A 25,323-nucleotide genomic window follows, 5' to 3' on the forward strand; every position below is an offset into this window, starting at 1 on the left:
TTACAAACCTACATGTGTCCAGGTATTCTTATTGGCTGGATAATCATGCAAGAAGAAAAGGAGTTAATATTGAATTTTTCAATGCTTCTTTTCCATTTACATGCATTTGTCTTAAAAATAGCTCCGTAACACCAATTTAATAAGATGTCATCATTCTTGTTTCAGACTATACAAAGTTGACATATGATTCGTCAAAATCATTTCCACAATGTTGAGTTGACAGATTCTATCATCTCCCCTTTTGACATCCTTTGTGATGTGAAGGTCAGAAATTCGCAAACTCTATTCTTCTTTTCCAATTTTTTGTGTTGGCTCATTTGCTTTTTCATTTCATTTTAACAAAGGATGGAATTTGGTAACGTGTAATTTGTAGTTGATAGTCATTTCAAGTTGCAACACAAGGGAGCTAATATGGATGATATATAACCATAGACGAGTGTCAACAAGATATCCAAGGCCTCCACCAGTCAAGTAGATCCTTATTTATATCCCATTTCGTACTTAATCTCTCAATTTGGTTGCTTTCATGTTTGTATGAACTGAAGCTGTTTTCTGATTCTCACTGGGTTTTCCTTCTTTTCAGATACTTCCCCAAGACTTGCTAAAGCTTGCAACAATTAATGCTTGAATTGAATCAGATTATACTGATTGATATTTGGGATTATATTTAGCCATAATCAAGACTTGGCTTTGCGATTTTCATTTCCTTTTGTGCTATTTCTTACTCAATTTTGTTTCTGTATTGTTTATTGTCAATATGGCTATGTTACTTTCAGAAATCCATGGTTAGCATTGATCTACCAAATACCAATGACATGAATAGCAGGGTATGCATTTTTTCTTCTTTATCAAATTGGATATGCACCAAGCTTATATTTTTGTATTTCAAAAGTTTCTTCGTTCTGATGTAGTGGCTAGCATCACTGCTAGTATAGGAACATTTCAATTTCAATTAGTTTAACGTATATCAACTTCTAGATAGTTTTATGTATGCAGGTTTTTTTTGTATTCAACTAGTTAGTATTGTTAAATTCAAGGGAGTGCATTAAACAAACTAAGAATAACTCTGTCATGCATGTTTTTCAACATCAAAGATTTGTTAAATTAAAAGATGAGATGAAGATTAATGTATGTGGCCTTCCTAGAAGATTTGATTTTCAACTGGCTGGCCCCTCGAAAATACTCGAGCGACTTTGTTTGTTTTCTAGTTTGAAATAGACGGGATTATTTTCAACTGGCTGGCCCCTCGAAAATACTAGAGCGACTTTGTTTGTTTTCTAGTTTGAAATAGACGGGATTGTTAGCCCTCAAGAAACATGAGTATGTAGGAATATCGTGGCATTTGCAAGAAGTCTCGTGATTAACAACAATCTGTAGGCTGATGCATTGGATGCCCAAATCGATTGTGACCTTTTGCATAGCAAAGTCCAACTAGTCTAACCATGTTGCTAGCAAAGTCTAACCAGATGGCTAATTGCAAAAGTTTATGAGGATAATGCAGGTCATTTTCAAGTTTTGAAGCTGCAAAATTATTAGTTTTTGGGTATTTTGCGCCAACAGTGTCTGGAGACTTGGGTGACTGACAATATGATACCCGAACTTACAAAGTTATCAAAGTAATACCCAGACTCAACTTTTCGTATCTCCATCATACCTGCGGTCATTTTCTGTCACAGCGCCGTTAATTTTGACCACATGCAAGATACGTGAGTCACATAATGAGGGCAAAAAGTCTTTTCCCCTCTATTAAATCCTAAATGAATAAATTAAAAATTAAAAATAAAAACTGAATTTTTTTTTTTACTTTGTTTATTAAGCTATTATTCTCCGAAGCTACTTGTGATCAAGCTAGAGTTTTAAAGAAGTGCCTTGATTTTTCTGTGAGCTCTCTGGTCAAGAAGTGAGTTACAATAAATCTGTGCTTTTTTTGTTCTCCTAATATTGATAAGATGCTTGCTAAAAATATAAGTGTCATTTGTGGTTCTGCTCTTACTACCAACCTCGACAAATACTTGGGGATGCCTCTGCTGCACTCTCGAGTCACCAAGCACACTTATGCCTCCATCATCGATAAAGTTCAGGGTCGATTGGCTGGTTGGAAAGGTAAATTGTTAAATCTTGCGGGAAGAACAACTCTAATTAATTCTGTTATCTCTACCATGCCTGTTTATGCTATGCAGACTGTTAAGATTCCCGCTTCTATTTGTGACACTATTGAGAAAATGACCACAGATTTTCTTTGGGGAGATAATGATGGCAGTAGGAAGGTTCACCTTGCTAATTGGGATTTAGTTTGTAAACCAAGGAGGTTCGGTGGATTGGGGATTAAGAATATTAGACACATGAACCAAGCTATGCTTGCCAAGGTGGGATGGAGGATGTTTCAAAACAATGAAGGATTATGGAGCATGGTTTTACATCAGAAATATGTGAAAGATATTCCTCTGTTGCACTCTGAAAATGGTTGTTCTTCTAGAAGTTCTAGTACTTGGAGGAGTATAGTTCATGGAATCAGATTCTTAAAGGAAGGTTTAGTTTGGAGAATTGGTGATGGGTGTTCAGCCAATTTCTGGTATGAGAAGTGGGTTACTGATGGACCACTTCTACGACATACTCTGAGTCGGGCTACTGTCAATGATTGTCTTAGAGTCAAAGATTGTTGGAATGATGGTGAGTGGGATATAAATTTCCTTAAACTTCACTTCTGTGATGATATTGTCAATAGAATTGTTAGAATTCCTCCAGGTTTTCACAGTTGTGGTCCAGGCAAAATGATTTGGGGAGGAACAAGTAATGGCCATTTTACTGTTAAATCAGCTTACCTCTATTTGGTGAAGGAAGAAAATATCATGGATTTTCCCTGGTTTTTTCTCTGGAAGTTACCAATACCCCCTAAACTGAAATATTTCTTTTGGTTGGTCTGCCATGGTAAACTCCTCACCAATGTTGAAAGAGTTAAATGAAGAATTACTACTAATTGTTATTGTCCTGTTTGCCATGACCAACCTGAGACAATTTTACATTTGCTTAGAGATTGCCCTGTTGCCCAGATGATTTGGAATAGTGTTATATGCTTGGATTCTATTTCCAGGACTATGCAACTTGATTGGTATGGGTGGTTCTTTGCTAATTCTCAATGCAGGAAAATCTGTTATGGCAATCTCTAATGGTGTTCAATATTTGTTTATACATGTTGGCACATATGGAAGTGGAGGAATAAAATGGTGTTCGATGAGGGGTTTCACTATCCTTTTAATCCTGTGAAAGTTGTTATTGATTCTGCCAGGGAATGGAAATCTGCTAATACTTTCAAGCCGCAACAGTCCAGTAAAACTTATGTTAGTTTGTTGTGGAAGAAACCTCCTGAGCATTACTTTAAATTAAATGTTGATGGTGCTAGAAATCTTAATGGGAAAATTGGTGCTGGTGGTGTCTTGAGAGATTTCACTGGTGCTTGGATTTCTGGGTTTTATGCTAACCTTGGTTGCGGTTCTGTCCTTCAAGCGGAACCTTGGGGATTACTTTTGGGAATACAAATGACTCTCTCTCTCCCCATTGCAGTCATCTTCTAGTGGAAAGTGATTCTCATGTGTTAGTTTCCCTAGTTCAGCAAGGTGTGGATGATTTGCACCCTTTAAAAACTATTATTCATTGTTGCCAAGCTCTCCAAAGACAATTGCACAGCTATGATCTTAAGCATGTCTATCATGAAGTAAATCAGGTTGGCGACATTCTCTCCAAAGCTGGTTTGGATGAAGAGATTGGAACTCAATTCATGGAGCAACCCCCTTCACAAGTTATTCCTAGCTTGCTTGATGACTTGTGTGAAAGTCCTAGAATTAGGATTATAAATTCTGAGATGTAATTTGTTTTTAGCTTTTGTTGGACCTTTTGGTCTCCATATATCCAAAAAAAAAAAAAGATCCCAATCGGTGGGGAGAGAGGTTTTTTTGCGTTTTCTTTGTCGACTCGCTGACTGCGAGTGTGGATCTTTATGAAACATTGCGGAGAGAGCCGCAGCGGTGGTCGGGTTGGTCTCGGACGCCCAAAACTGGGGCTGAGAACTGAAGACCGGAACTGGGCCAGGGACGAACATGAGTTCCGGCCAGTCGAAGTTGAACTGTGGCGAGGAGGGGAAAGAGGTTATCTTTTTTGAACCCATGACGCCGGCTTCGGGTCTTTTAGGGAATGGTGAGGCTGCTACCGACCTGGTGGTCTTCGTTTGTCAAGTCGCGAAGTGAGGAAGGAGAATCGAAGGGGAGAAGCTTCATGGATTTCCGGCGAGCTTTCCAGATTCCGGCCGTTTCGAGACCTTCAACTGGTGGCCGTAGCTTCCTCTTGACATCGTGGACGTCCTTGTGGTGTCGGATTGTCCCAACAACGAAGCATGAGTGAGAATCGAAGGAGAGATGGTGTAGGGATTTCACGGTGGGTTTTGTTCCTTTTCCGGCGACCTTCGATTTCAACTCAGATATCAAAATTGGTCAACTTGTCGAGCTCTACACGCTTCTGCACTTGAATTTCATTTTGGTTGAGATTTGGAGAAATTGGGATTTTTTGCAGGTTCGGCCACTGTGCACGTCGGTATTTTTGGTGATTTCCCATAGCTTTGATCACTTCTACTAGCATAATTAACCGAAATTGAAGGTGGCGGCTTCTGCTTATTGGGTGGTTTCAAGTGGAACTCTTCCGAAGGTCCCATGGGCTCTTCTTCTTTGGTTTAGTCAGAACATTCCTACAATGAGTTGGTTCCATGTTGTGGTTGGCTATCAAAGTGATCCTGAGTCCAATAATTACTTATTTTTCTCGTGCCCCTTATCGGCTTCCACTTGGAACATGTCGCGGATTTGTGAACGAGTGTGAGTTTGTGACCTTTTGCATAGCAAAGTCTAACTAGTCTAACCATTTTCAAGAAGTCTTGTGATTAACTCATTAACAGCACTCTGCAGGCTGATGCATTGGATGATCGCATGCATCAAATCGATTGTGACCTTTTGCATAGCAAAGTCTAACTAGTCTAACCATGTTGCTAGCAAAGTCTAACCAGGTGGCTCGTCTCATACACTCCGGTTACAATTGCAAAAGCTTATGAGGATAATGCCGGTCAATTTCAAGTTTTGAAGCTGCAAAATTATTAGTTTTTTGTGGACGGGATCATGGGTTTGCCAATAATGCAAAAGCTTCGCCAGTAATGCCTCCTTCCTTCTTGTCTAAAACATGCTTCACTCGGTGGGCTTTTGATGCACATCCCTCACTTGTGAAACGGTTTCATGTTTGTATTATTATTATTTTTTAATTTAAAATTTCTAATCACCATTGTTGACAATGGTGTGAAACAGAATCGGTTATAAACTTATAAATAACGATCAAGTCACCATTGGCAATGGTAGGCCCCGCCGCAAGAGTATAAGATGAGAAATTGAGAACTGAAAAACAGTCAAGAACTGGACTAAGAACAGTGCTTATTCAACAATTATATGCTACCAGCACTTGAAACTAAGCTTATTCAACAATTATATGCTAGCCAATTATATGCTACCATTACTTGAAACTATGCTTATTCAACAATTATATGCTACCAGCACCGAAGAACAGTTAAGAACCTGAAACTATATATACATCTCCCCATATGTTAACTCACTTTCACTTACCAGCCTTGAAGCTTCTACAATTCTACTGTTGCTCATCACACTCATAGTGATGGGGTTTTCATTGCATCTGTTGCTTCTATTTGTTCACTTGGCTATATGTTCTTCGGAGCAAACGTTCCCCTATATGACTTCAAATGTCAAAGAAGTAGCCGGTAGGTCCTTCGACTACATTGTTGTTGGCGGAGGCACTGCGGGCTGCCCCCTAGCTGCAACCTTGTCTGAGAAATTCTCAGTGCTGTTGGTGGAACGAGGTGGCTCGCCTTACGGAGACCCCTTCATCTTAGAGGAGAAGTACTTCGGATTCCCATTTCTCCAAACTAATGAATATACATCAGTTGCACAAAGCTTTGTCTCGACAGATGGTGTCCCCAGTTTCAGAGGAAGAGTGCTAGGAGGATCAGCTGCTATCAATGCTGGGTTTTACGGCAGAGCAAGCAAGGATTTTGTCAAAAAGGTTGGTTGGAGTAATGAGGGAGTAAAGGATGCTTATGAATGGGTGGAATCTAGATTCATCTCTAAACCTGATCATTTGACTCCATGGTCGCATGCTGTTGAGTCTAGCTTTCTTGAAGCTGGAATTCTCCCCTATAATGGTTTCAGTTTGGAGCATATTCAGGGAACAAAAATTGGTGCTACTTCGTTCGATAACCAGGGAAGAAGACACTTACCAGCTGATCTTCTACCGGCAGGAAATCCAAGCAAGATCACAGTTCTCTTGAATGCAACCGTAGACAAAGTTATCTTTCAAAGAACTGGTAAGCATGGTAGTTCTTTAAAATAGCATCTAATGTACAATATGTAAGATAAACCCTCTGTTCCTAATAATGTAAATGGTTTTGCAGGTACCACAGATGAGAAGATAGCTCGAGGTATAAGATTCATCAAGAGTGATGGCAGCTCACACCAGACTTATGAAGCTTACCTCAACCAGCCAGACAACTCGGGTTCATGGGGTGATGTGATACTATCAGCAGGAGCTTTAGGCAGCCCTCAGATTTTGTTGTTAAGTGGCATTGGCCCTCAACAACACCTTAAAAACTTTGAAATCCCGCTCGTACTCAACTTGAAGGGAGTAGGAGAGAGAATGCAAGACAATACTGCTATTCAAGTCTTTGTCAACTACAACCAGCAAAATCCAACACCAGACCCTGCCAAAGTTGCTGGTATAGCAGATGACTTCAAAATCATAATCGAGGCAGCAATCATACCTATTAGCTTGAATGGAACATTTGTTAGCTATTTTATTGGCAAACTTGCCTTCCCAGAATCCGTAGGAAAGCTTGAACTCAACAGCACTGACCCCAGAGCAAACCCATCAGTGACGTTCAACTACCTATCAAGCGAGAAAGACTTGGCAGAATGTGTGAAGATGACCGAGCTGCTTGAGCTAGCTTTAAGGTCCAAATCAATTGCTTCCTTATTGGGTTCGAATGAATACCGAAACAAGCCGATGCCTACTAAAGACGAGCTCCAGAAACTCTGCAAGACGACTATCAGTACCATCTGGCACTACCATGGTGGTTGCACTGTGGGGTCAGTGGTTGACAAGAATTATAGGGTTTATGGTGTTAAAGGCTTGAGAGTGATCGATGGGTCAACCTTCCTGGAATCACCAGGCACAAACCCAATGGCCACTGTGCTGATGCTTGGAAGATACCAAGGGCTCAAAATTCTTCAAGAAAGAAAAGATGCGTCCTTTATCAATCCCATAACCTGATCAGCTTGTAGTTTATCCCATAAATTAAATAAAACAGCAGCCTATGCATAATTTAATAATGAATGAGCAAGTATGGAACATCTTTGTCATAGCAAGTATGGTGGGATATGCCTCCTCCATTTCTCTTGTCGTTCTATGAGAGTGATGTTTTGGGTCTTCCACAGTTTAGATTTCGTTGACTTGTTTGTTTTACTTGTTTATTTTGGAGGTTTTGGTTAGGTCCCTCTCCATTGTCATTCGTATTTTTTTTGGCTTAATAAATTGGAGTGTTAGAGAGGTTGTTCCTCTGCTATCACTCATTGCAAAAAAAAAAAAAAAATGAATGAATGACAAATTCCAAGTTCAATATGATGAAAATTGAAAAAACAACGCATAAAGAAGATGAAAAAAAAAAATATATATATATATATATATATAACTGTTCGTACTTATAATCTTAAATCACCACTTTGAATACCTTAACGATAATCAATTTGGCTAAAAATTTGTAGAAGTGATCTATACATTAGGACTTAAAAACTGAACGGTTGAGATGCCAAAATATGATCGAAAAAATTGGTCTAATGCCCTATCCCTAGAAAAGACCAAAAAAAGAAGGATCCCTTACTAGAAGGTACACACACACACACGCACACAGAGACACTACCACAAAAGTGGGCTGATACCACCAATTACCGGGCACAAATCGGCTAATGGTGTCTGTGGGAGATATTTGGGTTGGATATATACTTGCATGGTCTCATTATTACTTATATAATAGTGTCTATGCATTTGTTTATTAGTAGATGGTAGCCTCAAAGTTACTTATATTGATGCCAATGCATTTTTTCTATTATTACGGCGGGCTGGATATAATGGGGTCCTATTTCTGTTCATGCTTGTAATTCTACTGATTCTTATAAGATATGTGGGCTTACGTGTCTCCTGATTTCCTTAAATTGAATTGGCACCAACACCCACCTCTACTATTAGGGGTGGGTTCGGTACTTCAGTTTGGTTTTCAGCTGAAATCAAGAAACAAGCCATACCGAACTAGAACTTCGGTTCGGTTTAACATTTTCGAGAGTAACCCAGTTTGGTTCGGTTAGGTTCAAGTTCGGTTAAAAAAAAAAAATTATTTAACATTTGTTAAGCTCTTACCCTCGACTACATAATCAAATACTACAAAGAAACACCTCATCAAAATAAGCATAGCTGGTTAGATATCCATACTCATAACCCAAGAACACATTGAATTCAAAGAAACAAATTCAATAAGAAACAAATAACAACGTATACCGAATCAGAAAAGGGAACTTAATTACTAACCAATATGAAATGTGTCCTTGCTACCTTAAGCCTTCTTTACCAGATCATGAACAAGCTCATCCATTTCCTGCCATTAAATTCATACCAGCACAAAATCAAGACAAACCCAAAACAAATTTGAACCCAAATTATCAAAAGCAAAGAAATTTGAAACTGAAATAGCTTGAATTCATATTGTCGCCGTCGATAATCTCTTGCTGCAAATCCTTGGGGTTCTTGTCATCAATCGTGCACCCAACTAAGAGATTCTCCTTCACAATCCGGCTTAGGTCTTGGCCATCGATTTGGTCTTCATGTTCTTGCTTCTTGATGTCGTGATCCGACTCCTTAAGAGCCTTGATGAACAGAGCAGCGGAGAAGAAAAGACTGGCCAAAGAAGAGACGCTGAAATGAAATGTCGTGAGGCTGAGTGAGGACTATTTATATAGCGACGCTCTAGGGTTTCTGATCAAAACTAAAAAAAAAAACAACGTCGGTTTAGTAAGTTTGGTTCGGTTCTGTCCGGATCGATTTTTGACACCCTGAAACTGAAAACCGAACCATTTCAGTTTTTTTTTTCTGTGCTGTTTTTTCGGCTTCGATTCGGCTTTCGGCTTGGTTTTTTTTTGTTTTCGGTTTCGCAAACCCACCCCTATCCTCTACGATGACCCTGAAGACGTCAGCAAGTGAGAAGCTCTTACACGCTTGCTCGCTCACATCAGTCATCACCCAGGGCTTCGACGTCTCCAAGTTCGATCTTCTCTTGGTTTCGAAAATCTAATTCTCAAGGCTCTGTTTAGTTATAAATTTTGATATGAGAAAATTGTGTTTCAGCTCGAGTTGGTGAATTGCAATTGTGGGTTGTTAAGAACGTAGCAACTCAGTTGTTGGAAGTGAATCGCTTGTACCCGTTACATTATTATGCTTAACAGTATGTTAATCTGAACCATACTACCTAATAAGCTATCTTGCTCTTATGGATTCAAATCATAATGGGTCTCTCACCTCAAGTCTTGATTTGAGGTCATCGGCCTCATCTCTAGACTCCTCCTTTGGCATCATCATTCGCCCCAAAAAGGTCTTAATTTCTTTCAACTTGGGTAAAAAGCTGGATTTTTTCATTGAATCTTACAATAACTTCCTCAGCTCACACTTACATTTACATGGGACTAGGGGTCATCATGGGCCGGGCTAGGGCCGACCCTACCCTAAATTTTAGGACTTAGGGTCGGGCCTAGTCAAAGTCAACAAAATTTAGGGCCGGGTAGAGTCTGGCCATGGCTTAAATATGCTAACCCTTACCCGCCTGAAAGGCCCGAGCCACTAGGGCCGAAAGGGCCGGCCTTCTTAATAGGGCCAAATAGGGCCAAAATGAGCCTTAATTTGTTTAACAAAAAGAAATATATTACTTTTATTTTTTATCTCAAAATGTGGCTCAATGGTTAGATAGGTAATACAAGACTCATTATTTTTTGTTGATCATATTTAATATATATATATATATATATATATATATATATATTGGAATTAACTTATAAGTTATAGCATTTATAAATATTAGTTAAGATGGTTATATTTAATTAAATATCTCTCTAAATCTCCCAAAATTAACTGTTGTTTAACAAAGGAAATAAAAATTAAAGAAAATAAAGCTAGTAAATCAATTACAAAAAATAGATAAGTTGTATGTTATAGACGAAAGAGAAACATATTTAAAAAATAGAAAATTATTAGTGCTTAATTGGGCTGGCTTCCCTAACGGGCTCAAACGGGTAGGGCCGGGTTTTATTTTCATGACCCTTACCCTACCCTATTTGAGAAAGGGTAGGGCCGGCCCGCCCTAATGCAAGGGCCGGGTAGGGCTTCCGCCCTACGGGCCGGGCGGGCTTAGGGCCGAAGGGCTAAATGATGAGGCCTACATGGGACTAGTACTGTTACAGTCACAACAACTTCCTCGTCTTGTTTATACCTTTTCATTCAACAACTGAAATAGCATGCAACTGTTTTCTAATTTCATTTTGTTGATGGGTATATTGATATAGATTTTGTAGTGTCTACACCTTTTTTTTTTTTTTTTTCCTCTGGATAGAAGTCAAATCCTTCACCCAATCGGATTTTGTGCATTACCTGATCCAAACAAGAATTGAGATGATATCTCCAATTCTTTTATTTCATTTTTTGTATTTTTTATTTTTTGAAAAATTGGTCCAAATGATATCTGAACTATATCACATTTTAAACTTCGGTACATCAAGTTTCAGAAATATCAAAACGATATCTGAGATTCATACCCTGACCGAATATATGTACCTGGGGCCGTTAGCTCTATTACGAAAGTTGTCATCTGACAATTTTTGAAGGGTATTTTCATCCTTTCATATATACATATATATATATATATATATTTTTTTTTTTTTCTCTAAGCATTTTTCCTCTCTCTCTGTCTCTCTTCCCAGTTTGTTCTTCTCCTTCACAACATAATCTGCCTCCCTGAAAATCATCCTCCCCACCAACGCCCAATTTGTCGAGATGCATTCGGGTTTTGCCAAAAGAAGGAAACCCAGAATTGGGGAAAATCATTAATAAAGAAGGGATTGAAAAATTGGGTTCTGAAACCCAAAACTGGGCAAATCGCAGAAATGGAGATCGGGTCTATTGGAAAATAATTTGAACTTGTCATTATCTAAATATATTCAGATAATAGTTTTGATTTAATGAGAAACTAATTAACAGAAATACATATCTAAAACTCTATTCTGTTATCAATTTGAAATTATGTCTCATTTGAAGTAGGAGACTTATTTGTTAATGAACCTGATTAACAGTAAGGATATAGACATGATAAACATCAAGTATCTGCAGATGAAATCTTTAGGAAATCTTGGACTCCTTATGGGATCAGCACAAGATTGATACTGGCCCCTATATATAGCAGATTAAGTCCCTGTGTTAACTACACGTTTTTAGCATTGAGTTCAGTCCCATTCTGAAAGCTTAGAGTAGTATAACATAGAAGACTTGTTCTTCTCGTTTGTTTCTGGTTCTGTGTTGGTGCATTGGAGTTTCTGGAGTTAGTAGCTTCTGGCTTTCGAGGCTTCTGGAGTTGCTGTGCAGACAAGGAACGGTTGTGGTTGTAAAAGCTGTTGCTGAGATTTTTGTTACTGAAGACCAGAGAGATGGCTGCTGGACAATATATTAAACCTCTAAACAATGGTAATCATAATGTCCCACTATGAGATTTATATTCTGTGGCTATTTGTCTTTTGTGTTCTTTTGATGTATTGCTTTTGTTTTCTTTACAGAGAAGGTCTTAGGTAGGGTTGCCACGTGGTGGGGCAGTGAGGCCCTCCAATCACTGCCTAGCAGGGGGTATTTTGGGTATTTTATTTTGCAAATTGAGAACAGTTTTGGAACAAGAATTTTTTTTTTTTGAGTTTTGATTGGTGGGCCGCACTGCCCTACCACGTGGCAGCCCCTACCCAAGACTTTTTCTTCTTTACATCATTTGGTCCTACAAATTGGTATCAGAGCACATGGCTTTAGTAAGGACACAAAACCTTTTTCTACTTTTATCTCTATATGCAGTTTTTGTACGTTATCTAAAGGCTCACTAGTTGGTTGTAGTACTAGTCTATTGCTTAATTAAAGATATCTTGATGCCTATATGTCTTATAAATATAATAGAACGTGCTAGCCACTGAACATTTATGCACGCTTCATGATTAAAGTAGTTAAAGTACTAGTCTGTGCATCTTTTAAAATAGACTTCAGTACTGTTTTGTTTTACGCCTTGCACAGCCTGGTCTACAGTCAATAAAGCTTCGGGTCCTGCCCGAGATAAGAATAAAAGGGCATTCAGAAATTTTTTTTTAGTTATCTATATGTTTCAAAACAGCAAAATGGTTCTTTCTTCTCTTTTGGGGCTGCAATTAATCATGAGTCTGTAGATCTCTTTCAATTTTGCTTCCGCTAATATTTTCTGCAGCTGATGATGGAGAGACTCATGTGTGTTTATATTTCATCAAAAATTTCGAAATGATTTATATATGATGATTACCTGTTTATGCTGCTGTGAATTTTGACAAGAATTAAGTATAAATGTCTCCCAATTTTAAAGTTGCAGTCTTGTTAATATCTTCGCAGTGGAACTTAAGTTTAACTTATGGTCTTATGATTTTCTGGAGATTATATTGATTCTGTTGCACAAAGTAACCTTCACTATTGTTTCTAGAAAATTTTCAGCCTAACAAGATCGAGATTGTGTTACTGTTATTAAATTGCTTATATTTTGGCTCCCAAAGGAGTGTTTACATATGGAGATTTAAATACAGTAGCAGTATTATGCATGTTCTATGATTTTATTTTCTGATATTTTGAAACTTTTCTCTATCCAAAGATGTTGACTGTTTTCAATATATATATAAAATTGTTGAACATGGAATAATGATATAGAAAATTTAGTTATCAGATTTTATGCCACAAAGGTGTTATCTGGTATATCTTCAGAATATGGGATTGTTTTAGTTGTGTTACTGTCATCTATTTTTCAGTTTTTAATGATTCAAACACATAATTTATGCAGTATAAATAATACACAGGATATGGACTTACACTTATGTTTTATGTTTTACTTCAGGAACTGAGGTTGTCATCTTAGGACAAATTCAGCTTTTGACTGGTTGGAATTACAAGAAATGGAAGAACCAAGTCGAGTTCTATTTGGCAATGAATTAGAACATGGATCTATGTCTCACTGAAGAACAGCCCTATGAGCTGGATGAAGAAAGCACTGAAGAGGACAAAAAGGCTTATAAAGAGTGGCACAGGGCTAACAAAATGGCCAAGAATGTCATCAGGACCACCCTTTCTGACACCGTTAGAGGCTGTATTGAGGAGCCAGAACATGCAGTGGACTTTCTGGAGGCCATAGCTCAAAAATTCAGGGAAAGTGGCAAGGCTGAAGCTGCAAGACTATCCAAAAGGTTCAATGATCTCAAATTCAGTGGAGTGGGGAGTGTCAGAACCCACATTATGGAGTTGATTGACATCAACAACAAACTCAGAGATCTGGACATGAGTGTCAATGATGCCCAAGTCGTTCATGTAGCCCTGGATTCTCTCCCCAATACTTACAGTAATCTGAGGACCACCTATAATGCTCTCAAGGAGAAATGGGATGCTGATGAGCTCATTTCCATTTGTGTTGATGAACAGGATAGGATGAGGAAGGAAAGTGCACCCACCACTGCTGTGAATCTGATAGGAAAAGGCAAGGGAAAGAATCAAAACAAGTTCAAACCCAAAAAGGCCATTGCTAAGGCACCCACTGAGAAGACTGCTGCTGCAAAACTACTAAAGATTAAGTGCTATTTTTGCAAGAAAACTGGGCACATGAAGAAGCAGTGTGAAGGCTTCAAAAAGTGGATGTTCAAAAAGGGTAAGAACTACTTAATTGATTCTAATTTTGTTTTAAATAATTCTGCTTTACATAGTCAATGTTTTCTTTGAAAATAAACTTCATTAATGTTAAACCACATACATATTGGTTGGATTCAGGCTCACTAATTCATGTAACCAATTCCTTGCAGGGTTTAACAAGGAGGAGAGCTCCAAGGAAGCATGAAGATTCAGTGCATGTTGGCAATGGCATGAAGGTTGCCGTCAAGGCCATTGGTACTTTGAAGTTAGATTTGAGTTTAGGAAAGTTTCTTATTTTAGATAGTGTTTATTTTTTGATGGAATAAAGATTTTTCAAGGTTCAGAATTTCTTGGATGTGGAGTTTTTATGCATGATTATTTGCAGTTAAACTGTTCTATAGCTAAACAAGAAATCATGTTGATTGAAAATAGTGAAAACACATTAAGCAATAACATTGTTATTGGTGTTAAAAGAACCATCTTTAATGATAAATCTGCATATCTGTGGCATAGAAGATTAGGGCATATTTCAAAAGATAGACTCAAAACACTGATAAAGAATAAAATTCTACCTGAACTAGATTTTAGTGATCTGTCAGATTGTATAGAATGTTACAAGGGTAAGATGACTAACTTAAGTAAGAAAACTGCAGTAAGAAGTCAAAAACTCTTGGAAATCATACACACTGACATCTGTGGACCATTTAAGCATAAAACTATCTGTGGAAATTCCTATTTCATTACCTTTACAGATGATTGTTCTAGATATTGCTATGTTTACTTACTATCAGAAAAATCACAAGCACTTCAAGCTTTTAAAATTTTTAAAACTGAAGTTGAACTATAGCAAGAAACAAAAATAAAGATTGTGAGATCTGATAGGGGAGGGGAATTTTATGGAAAATACTCTAACGCAGGCCAGCAAAAGGGACCTTTTGCATTATACCTTCAGGAACAAGGCATTAAGGCCCAGTATACCACTCCATATAATCCTCAACAAAATGGAGAAGCAGAAAGAAAGAATAGAACATTTCTAAATATGGTTAGGAGTATGATGTGCGCTAGTGGTCTGCCTAAATTTTTATGGGGTGAAGCCTTAAAGACTGCAAATTATATTTGCAATAGAGCACCCAGTAAAGCTGTAGAAAAGACACCATTTGAGACTTGGTGTGGTAGGCAACCAAGCTTGCATCACTGCCATGTGTGGGGATGCAAAGCTGAGGCAAAAATGCCAAGTGCATTAACACAGAAACTTGAGTCAAAAACAGTTAGTTGTAACTTCATTGGATATTGTGAAAAGTCTAAAGGTTTTAGATTTTATGCAGCTCATCACACTCCTAGAATTTTTGAAACAAATCAAGCAAAACTCCTAGATGAAGTAGTGTGTAACTCAATTTTTGAAGATCTTTCTTCAGATTTAGGGTTTAGGAGATGGCTGCTGGACAATATATTGAACCTCTAAACAATGGTAATCATAATGTCCCACTATGAGATTTATGTTCTATGGCTATTTGTCTTTTGTGTTCTTTTGATGTATTGCTTTTGTTTTCTTTACATCATTTGGTCCTACAGGGTCGTCTCGAAAGAGTAGTAGAAAATTTACATAAACTAGTTCAACGTTGTCGATTCAAGTATGTGACTGTCTATCTTCTTCTTCTTCCCTGTTTCGACTTCTAATGCGACACCGCTTTGGATTGAATGAGCACTCAATCGTTTTTGTTAGTTCTGGTTTTTAAATGGAGATGGTCGGATTACTGGTAGCGAAGGCGCGAAGTTCTTCGCCATGTCCAAGCTTTCTAGACCTGAACTCAAGCAGGTTCTTCAAGTTTCTTTGATTTTTTTTTTTTTTACTGTTTCTTCGTTCTGGTTTTGTTCGATTTCTAAGTGTGAAGTATTAATTTGCCATTGGAAATAAGATTTAGAGGTTTGTTATGGTTTGATTGATGTGTAGGAAGTCCCAAAGGCCTAGCCGCTTCAGGAGCTCCTCATGGCGCTGCAAGTTACAGATTTTTAGCGGGCACAAAGGGAATTGGGTTCAGGGTTTGTCTGAGGAATTCAAGTTTGTGTTGAGCAGCTTTTGGATTCCTCTTTCGATCTCTGCGGGAGAAGGTTATGAGGTACCTGAACGAGAAGAGTACCCATCTTCGCTGGAGAAAAGGGTCAGAGATGGAGACGAAACGAGAAAAGTTGAAGGCAAAAAGGAAGACTTCTCTATTTGGAATTGAGATTTGGATCCACCCTCAACGGAGGATCTTTTTTTTTTTTTTTTGAGAATACTCAACGGAGGATCTAAGAAAGAAGAACTGACGGAAAAAATAAAAATAAAAAAAAGAATAAAGGGTAAATTGGTCATTTGATGATCAAAATATGCCAGCTGCTAGCTTCTGTAACGGAGCTGACAGCCCCAGGTATATATATTCGGTCGGGCCATGAATCTCAGATACCGTTCTAACATTTCTGAAACTTGATATACTGAAGTTTATAAAGTGAAATAGTTCCGGTACCATTTGGATCAATTTCCTTATTTTTTTTAATATAAAGTTTTATGAGACTCTCTTGGCCTGCTAACTGCAATCTGTGCAGTAGTTATTAATCTTTATTATAATACTGTTTTTTAGGTGATTATAATACTGTTTTTATATAATTTAATATGTCTATTTGTGTTAAGATAATCACTTGGTTGAGTTACTGTAATTTTTGTAATTTTATTATTTTATTGTCAGATAATATGCATGTCTTGCCTATTAGGGTCATTATGCTTCATCTTTTGATTCTTTTCAGAATATTTTGTTGTATAATCACTTTTTTTTCCCATTAAATTTACTTTTGTAAAAATTAATTAGAATTCTGGCTAATTTTTTAAGAACAATAAAAATTATTCAAGAAAACATGATGCTGGAATGTTGACTATTGTTATTATTTATCAGTAGACAATAATTGGAGGTAAATATGATGGAAAGTTTCACACATGAATTGTGTTGGGGGAAAGAGTAAATTGTTTTTGGAGGAAAAATAAGATAGAAAGGATGGAAATATGTTTATCCACATCATATGAGGTTATGATAGTTATTTTAGAGGTTAATTTGAGTGAAATTTCTTATTTGCCCCTGCATGTAACGGAAATTACGGAATATAGACTGAAGCACCGAGGAAGATCATTGTTCGCATAGTTCAGTGCGTTATTGGAAGCTCAATCCCCGCGAAGGATAACGATGCATATAGAAGCTGGTGCAACCGTGCAAGGAAGTTTCTTGATTGACGAGTCACACCGAAAATAAATAAAATCTTTAAAGCAAACACACTGTTTGTTCAGAAAGTAGATCGGCAAGTGTAGGAGAAATTAAGTCCATTTAGGACTTGCCTTGGAGATCACGTTAGGTCTAGCCGTCTTGGTATTTGAGGTTATTTTTCGCCTGTGAGAAACTTTCTTTCTTGTTGAGTCTCCACTCAATTGGATCTTCTTTTCTTTGCTGATGAATTGGTTAAATTCTGTTTAAGTTGTCGAGCTGGTGTAGATTATCCATTGTCTTTCTAATGTTATAGATCAAGTTCAATTGATGGTAGAAAATATCACATGTACCAAAATCTTTCAAGTGTTTGACTACTCAAAACTCATTTTTTTCATTACACGCATATCACTGATAAGGGTTCATTTTTTTTTCAGATCTTGGCTTGAAGATCTCCAACCACCAAACGTGCTTGGCAACACCGCTACTCCATTGGGTTCATTGAGTTTCAATCAACAAACCACTGACCCTCAAGATTAAACTTAAAATTTTTTATCTGTTATTGGGTTCTTGTAAAACAAATCTGGGAATGCAGAAGACGCAAGATTGGAAGAGATGAAGTTTTTGAGTTCTTTAGATATTTATTTATCTTATTGTTTAGTAAATATGTCTTTTTAATTAAAAAAAAATGTCATTTGATGAAACCATCCTCATAAAATGTCTAAAGACATAAGGCATTGCAACCGTTTCCATCCCTTTACTCGACTTACATGCATGGCAAGTCACCTTCTTGGGAGCTCTCATAGGGGGCAAGCCCCGCATTTCACGAACCCGTATTTGTGGTTGGACTGATGAGGTTGTTAGGATGGATCCACAAAGGGAACATACGTCAGCAACGTGATAATCAGAACATATATGAAGTCCATCATGCAACAAATATGCTGCCCCATGTGCAAGCAAGGAGTCTCTCTCCATTTCACCAAAACGTATACCGCCACCTCGTTTTCGTCCTTTGATAGGCTGGCGTGTGACTTGATCTACCATTCCCGTAGAGCGAACCTGCATGTGGAACAGAGTGATTTAGCAAGGAAACCGATAATCAAAAACAGAGAAAACATTCTTGCTCAGTTACTCGGTGAAAGGAGTTATTCTGAGAATCTTAAACCTGAAATTTGTCTGAAACCATATGCCGTAATCGTTGATAGTAAACAGGACCAATAAAAATTTCACACGTGAGTTCTGTTCCATAGACGCCACTGTACAATACCTCTGCACCATGGTAATTAAACCCTTTAACCTTTAACATTTCACCAAGTTCATCAACAAGGGTTTTGGATTTCTCTCCAATAGTTTCTTCATTAACTTTCTCCTCTGAATTAGCAAATGGTGTCGCATCAACATATTTTCCATGTAAGCTACCACCCTGTGGCAAAAAAAAAAAAATTCAGCATAATTTCATCTCCTTTAAGCAGAATAACTAAACTACAATCTCAGAATGAACTGCATCTGAAAGTTAACTCCATTTTCTAACAAAAGCAATGAAGCATATACACTTATACAGTGAAAGAGCATACAGAGAATATATAACAAAAGGAACCAAAGAGATAGTATCCATGAAGGGGTCACATCAAAATTTTGGTCTGTAATGTTTCAATTCTCAATTGTGTCAAGATGTGATTAATTTTGCAGTTGCAATTAAGCACTCGGGATCTTTTGGTAAAAGTATTTTCCGAAATGCACTTGTCATATCAAGGCGATTCCGGTCATATTTGAAAAGAGCCTATGGCATGCTCTTCAATAAAAAAATCTACCCGAAGTAACATGTCTAGCAATACAGTATGCTCAATATTGTTTCATTACAGTATGCTCAATATTGTTTCATCCATTATCAGCAATTCTGGGAAACCAAATCCTAGGCATGCAAATGTAGACAGACCTAATCAAAGCCCCTAGAGCTCTGCTCTTATGATCCTCTTAAAAGCAAAAACAGCAAATCAAATTTGCTCACATCTAAAGTTTAGTTGAACCCAAAAATTAACTAAAAAAAGCAAAATGTAAAATTAGCTAATAAACCAAAGATATTAACAATATGCAAAAACACTGTATTCCGCTTAAACCATATAATCTTTTTATATCAGTCCAACCACAGAACCTATAATAGTCTTGCAATTAAAAAAAAAAAAAAAGCAAACCAAAAATTCCATCAATTTATAGCATATACAAAATCACCAAGCTGCATTCTTCCCTATGTCAATGAGATTTTCAGATAAAAAAATAAAAATAAAAAAGGGTCCCTTCATTGTAAATCAGATGTCTATTTCACAAAGTGGATTAAAAAGGGATTAATATTGAAGATTTACCTGTTGAACGCATTCAGCTATTCCATCATCACAGAGCTTATTCCCCTATCGATCAGTGATGAAGAAACACTGCAAAACACACCATTCAAACCAAGAAACTCAGCCACAAAGAAACCAAAAACTGAGAGCTCAATTACAGCAATTGGAACTCAAAACCTTACCATCCATGAACCAATCCCCATCTGCAGAAATGGAAGCCCTTCTTATAATGATACTCAAATTTCCGAACCTGAACCACTTGTAGCAAGCTTCCACACTTATTGCACTATCTACCTGCGAAAACTTCCAAAAAAAATAAATAAATAAATAAAAACCAAAGAACCAGATGTTCAGAGAGCAATCCTTTCGAAATGCTTGCAGAGACAACTCAAGAAATTCAATCACCTTAATCAAAGTGGCTTTCCTGCCTGAGCCATTATCAACTGCGACCCTACAAATCCCAAATAGCCAAGAAACCATATGAGATAATCATGCCACCAAAAACTTTCAAGAAAACAAACAAAACCCAATTTTCCTGGATAAAAACCAAGAACAATAACACACCAGGAAAAAAAAAATGCTTTCTCTAGTTCGCAGCTCAGTATGTCACTGTGTCAATGAAATGTATTAAATTCAGAAATTTTGTAACACCCAGACTTACTCGGCTTCAAAAGAAACAAAATGCAATTCCAAACATGATCAAACCAGAATTGACAACGCAAAAAGAAAATCCATTTCCTTATTTTCACACTGATTTAGGGCCCAGATAACAAAACCCACAACCACTCAAGTAAAACAAACAAGCTTCAACAATTACACTTAGGAGCTTGAATATGATTAAACGCAGAGTAAGATCTGAAACCCAAACCAAAATCCCAAGAGATTCATATCCAAATATAGATTAATCACAGAGCAAATTGAATTAGAATACAACAAATTGGGAGAGGAGATACATGCCTTTGTCCCTTGGCTGGGAGTCGACTCCAATCCAACATGATCTTCGTTTCAAACTGAGAAATTGATTCGTTTCACAACTGGAATCTGATCGGAGAGAGAGCTCCAGTCCAACCATTCATCTATTTCTACCTTATTCGAGCTAGTGAAATTACATTTTGCCCAACTGTAATTCTAATTTTGACGAAAATTCTCAGTGCCAAATTGGCAAATTACATAGCTGACGGGGGCATTTTGGTTATTCTGAGAGTTCAATAATAATTCTTTTATAGAAAAATAATAAATTACATAAAACCTCTAATTAAAGCAACCAAATTTAAAAAAAAATCGAAATTGTAAATACATTTAACAAATTTGTCGGCAGTCTTCCTGCGTTTAGAATGTCGGAGATGGACTGATACCGGCGACAGCATTCATAGTAAAATTTGATTCTCGAATAATTTTATCTTTTGGTTAGTTTCGTTCGTTCCTTCTATTTTGTCTGCAACAACTACTACTACACTTACTTGATCGAACATAAAAGCTAAATCTAGAATTAGACAAATTCGTACTAACATTTGCAACTAAATTTGCTTTTTGATAAACATGCTTGAAAATAGAAGCAAAATATTCAATATCTTGAACCACAAATTATGTCATGATCACTGAACCCTCCACAGACATTGTATGCATGCCATTAGTTAGCACTTGTAAGAGACGTTCCCAAGGAGCAAGAGCTTAATAATAAAAAAATAAAACATAAAAAATTAAAAATTAAAAAAAGGGGGAAATGCCCAAATGCTCTAATTTTAGAAAAGGTATATCTTCACAAATGGTGTATGAACTTTAGGCATTTCTACACTTTGGTGTATCAACTTTCATAACTATCAGAATGGTCTATCAAGTTTGCTTTAATCTTTCATTTTGGTGTACGTCGTTAATTTTCTGTTATCTTTGCAAAAAAAAAAAAATTAATAAATAAATAAATAAAGTTGGTACACCAAAGTGTTGAAATGTCTAAAGTTCATACATCATTTGTGATGTTTTCCCTTTAGAAAAATTAGTTCCCCCCTCTCTCCACTAAACTTATGGATTTCCTTATTACCCATAAGGTAATTGATTTCATTGCCACGGATTTGTTATGTACATAGCTTATTAATTGATCAGATCAGTGTCCACGTTGATACTAGAAGATGTCCCACATTCAAGTTGCTTCTTTCAATCTATGTTTATCAACCTGCTAATGTTGTTTGCGGCTCATCATCTTATCAAGCGAGAGATGTCTCAATTCGAGATGACAATGGTCAACTACAGTCTTGGCTCTTTTTATGTGGGTGTACTTTTTCCTCAATTTAGAATTTTGTCCCAATGGGTTTTATCTGAACAAGATTTTAACAAGGCCACCTTTAGAATATGTTTGAGACTTTGAGAAGAAGTGAAGATAATTTTTCACTTCTTTCTATTGGATTATAAGACCATCTCCAATGGAGAGGTCAAATCCACGTGGCGTGCCCAACGGTAATAATTGATTGATAAAACACTGCTCCAACTCATATGTCATACACACATGTAATTGACATATAGCCCTCCTCTGTCAAATTTGACAGACGCAGCTCCCTCTGTCTTTTATTTTTTTTATTATTTCTTTCTTCTCGCCTCACTCTGTTCCCTGCGTTCTCCTCTCTCTGTCTCGCTGTCTCTATTTACCCAACTGTGCATGAAACCAGAGATCAAATCTTATTTCCTTTCCAGTTCTGATATTATTTCCTTTCTATAATTCTGGGCTTCTAAGCGTTTGCCTTGTTTCTAATGAAAGAAGATGGAAACAATATGATGAGAAGATAGATGTTTGTTTTTTATAATGGGATTTGGGTTTCTGAAAATTGCAGCGAATCCGGAAATCGCTGGGTATAAAATGGTCTCTGAAAAGAGAACTAGGTGGCTAGGTCGCTAGGATGATTGATTAGTAATTGAAAAAAGAAGAAGTGAAGAACATGGAGAGAAACAATCCAAACAGTCCAAACAGGAGAGGAAGATAGAGACAGAGAGAAAAAATTGATTTTCAAAGAGAACTACATAACGTCCACCGTCTCTGATCTACCTTATCCCAAGTTTACCTGATTTTCAAGTCCTTGATCTGCCTTATCCCAAGCTCTGATTTTCAGAAAGAACAGAGGAAATAGAGAAAGAGAAGGAAGAACAGTAAAGAGAGAAACAGACGAGGAAGAGAGAGAGTAAGTAATAAACTAATAATATTTATTTGACCTATGGGTTGGTGTAGAATTTCAGTAAATGTCAAATTTCCATGTCATCCTTCAAATTTGAATTGGGCACAAGAAATTTAACCTATCCTCTGGAGATGCTCTAAGTTTGCTTTTGCGACTGTTGCAAGCAACCGACCTCATTAGTAGGTAACTGTTTATGTCTTGGCTATCGCCTTAAAATGTATGTACTTATATTCCTTGTATCCCCTGAACTTAATATAAGTTGAATCTAATTTCAAAAATTAAAAAATAAATGCGGCACATAACCGAGTGTTAGTATATCTAGGCAGAACGCTCCACAATGATCCCAAATGATTTCACCTTTCTGCAGGAGGAACAGGCAGAGATATAATGCAAATGTTATGTGGGGGTAGTCAACAAATCTGACAATGCAATCAAGGCAATTAAAGAAAGGTAATGACAGCAGTAAATGCGACAGTTAATGTAGCCATAAATGCAACGGTTAATGCATTTAGTGTGGCAATCATAGCCGCCAATAAATGACGGTTATTATAGGAGTAAGTGCGGCCTTAATGGTGGCTTGCCATCCAAGTTATCGGTATCTTGCCATGCAAGTTTACTTGCAGCCCAAGTTGTAAGCCGCCTATAAAAGGAAAGCATAACCTCCAGGTATGGTGTGGGAGTGGTCAAATTCTGCTGGGCATGCAATTAAGGCGATTAACTCCGCAGTTAGTATGGCGTTAAATTTTAGTCATGAATGCGGCGATTATTACGACAATAACTACGCACAATGATTATGATTATAAGTGCACAATAAGTGCGTAATGAATGACTGTCATAAATATGCAATGAATGACGGTCGTAAGTACGCAATGATTAACTGTTATTAGTGCAGCAATAATTATCATTATAAGTGTGTAAATAAATGCAGTCATAAAAGCAGAAATAATGGCGGCTTGTTCCCCAAGTAAGTCATCGCCTAAATAAAAGAAGGCTCGTCGTCCAGGTAATCCATCGAATTCCAATTCTCTCTACTCCACTACTAAGAAACGCACTGACTTAGGCATCAAAGAGTTTTCTGCAGGTACCCCCTCTTCTCCTCGAGCCGACGATCAAACTCCAGGTCAATGCTCGAAGGAAGCTTCCCGATTGTCCCCAGGTCAGCTCCCGCTCCAGTCCGCATTAATTGTTGGGTCAAACTCCTCTACGGAATTTTTCACCTCCAACAAGTGGCGCATTCTGTGGGAAACACTTTTCCCTAAAAAGTGATGGTGGAAGCTGCCTCTGATGGGATTCTATTTCTGTCACTATGGACTGGGAGTGATGGAATACAAGCCCGAAGTGACAAAAGTCTGGGTAACGTAGACTAGCGTTCTTTCCTTTAATAATCATATTCTGACTTTTTCTTTTTATATTTGAAATATATTTGTGGTCAGTGTTGTTGAAATGTATGTGTAAGGCTGGTGGCCAGAGTAAATACCCAAGGCCGGTGGCTATGGAGAATAAAATGTTGTTGATCAGATTTAAAGGGAAATGGGGGCAATTCCATGTCTCATGCTGAAAATGAATCTTCGCCTTGAGGAAAGAATCAAGGCGGCTAGGGCCCGAGGAAAGAATCGAGGCGGCCAGGGCCCGAGGAAAGATTCAGGGCGGCCAGGGCCCGAGGAAAGATTCGGGGCGGCCAGGGCCTGAGGAAAGAATCAGGGCGGCCAAGGCTCGAGGAAAGAATCGGGACGGCCAGGGCTCGAGGAAATATTCAAGGCAAGATTTGAAGCAGCTAGAGAATGGAAATTTCCTCTTAGGACGAGTGTCCAAAGAGAAAATTTGGGGGCATTGTGGGAGTGGTCAAATTCTGCTGGGCATGCAATTAAGGCGATTAACTCCGCAGTTAGTATGGCGTTAAATTTTAGTCATGAATGCGGCGATTATTACGACAATAACTACGCACAATGATTATGATTATAAGTGCGCAATAAGTGCGTAATGAATGACTGTCATAAATATGCAATGAATGACGGTCGTAAGTACGCAATGATTAACTGTTATTAGTGCAGCAATAATTATCATTATAAGTGTGTAAATAAATGCAGTCATAAAAGCAGAAATAATGGCGGCTTGTTCCCCAAGTAAGTCATCGCCTAAATAAAAGAAGGCTCGTCGTCCAGGTAATCCATCAAATTCCAATTCTCTCTACTCCACTACTAAGAAACGCACTGACTTAGGCATCAGAGAGTTTTCTGCAGGCACTCCCTCTTCTCCTCGAGCCGACGATCAAACTCCAGGTCAATGCTCGAAGGAAGCTTCCCGATTGTCCCCAGGTCAGCTCCCGCTCCAGTTCGCATTAATTGTTGGGTCAAACTCCTCTACGGAATTTTTCACCTCCAACATATGGCATCGAACTCTAGTCGAGACCTCAATTAGAAAAATACTGACTTAGGCATCGGAGGGTCTTTTGCAGGTAGCCCCTCCTCCTCTCTCATACCGATGACAGAGAGGAGACTCCGCTTCTTCGTCAAAGCCAAGAAG

General features: G+C 37.8%; 2 protein-coding genes and 1 long non-coding RNA gene across 3 annotated transcripts; 2 read left to right on the forward strand and 1 right to left on the reverse strand.

Annotated features, from left to right (window-relative positions):
• The first annotated feature begins 5,632 nt into the window (after positions 1 to 5,632).
• LOC112182166 ((R)-mandelonitrile lyase-like) lies at positions 5,633 to 7,538 on the forward strand. The gene is made up of 2 exons (XM_024320615.2): positions 5,633 to 6,406; positions 6,494 to 7,538. The coding sequence occupies exons 1-2, from the start codon at positions 5,701 to 5,703 to the stop codon at positions 7,366 to 7,368; spliced, it is 1,581 nt and encodes a 526-aa protein (XP_024176383.1). The 5' UTR covers positions 5,633 to 5,700; the 3' UTR covers positions 7,369 to 7,538.
• Positions 7,539 to 15,667: 8,129 nt separating this feature from the next.
• On the forward strand, positions 15,668 to 16,313 carry LOC112182567. The gene is made up of 2 exons (XM_024321077.2): positions 15,668 to 15,889; positions 16,025 to 16,313. Exons 1-2 carry the CDS (start codon positions 15,810 to 15,812, stop codon positions 16,296 to 16,298), a joined length of 354 nt encoding a protein of 117 aa, XP_024176845.1. The 5' UTR covers positions 15,668 to 15,809; the 3' UTR covers positions 16,299 to 16,313.
• Positions 16,314 to 17,906: 1,593 nt separating this feature from the next.
• Positions 17,907 to 20,095, reverse strand: LOC112177033. The gene is made up of 5 exons (XR_002927266.2): positions 20,045 to 20,095; positions 19,822 to 19,933; positions 19,661 to 19,729; positions 18,466 to 18,723; positions 17,907 to 18,359 (listed from the first exon to the last, which is right to left on the reverse strand). It is a non-coding gene; the product is annotated as an uncharacterized LOC112177033 (long non-coding RNA).
• Positions 20,096 to 25,323: the final 5,228 nt, after the last annotated feature.

The sequence above is a fragment of the Rosa chinensis genome, chromosome 1 (assembly GCF_002994745.2).
Source record: "Rosa chinensis cultivar Old Blush chromosome 1, RchiOBHm-V2, whole genome shotgun sequence".
In the NCBI taxonomy this organism is placed as follows: Eukaryota; Viridiplantae; Streptophyta; class Magnoliopsida; order Rosales; family Rosaceae; genus Rosa; species Rosa chinensis.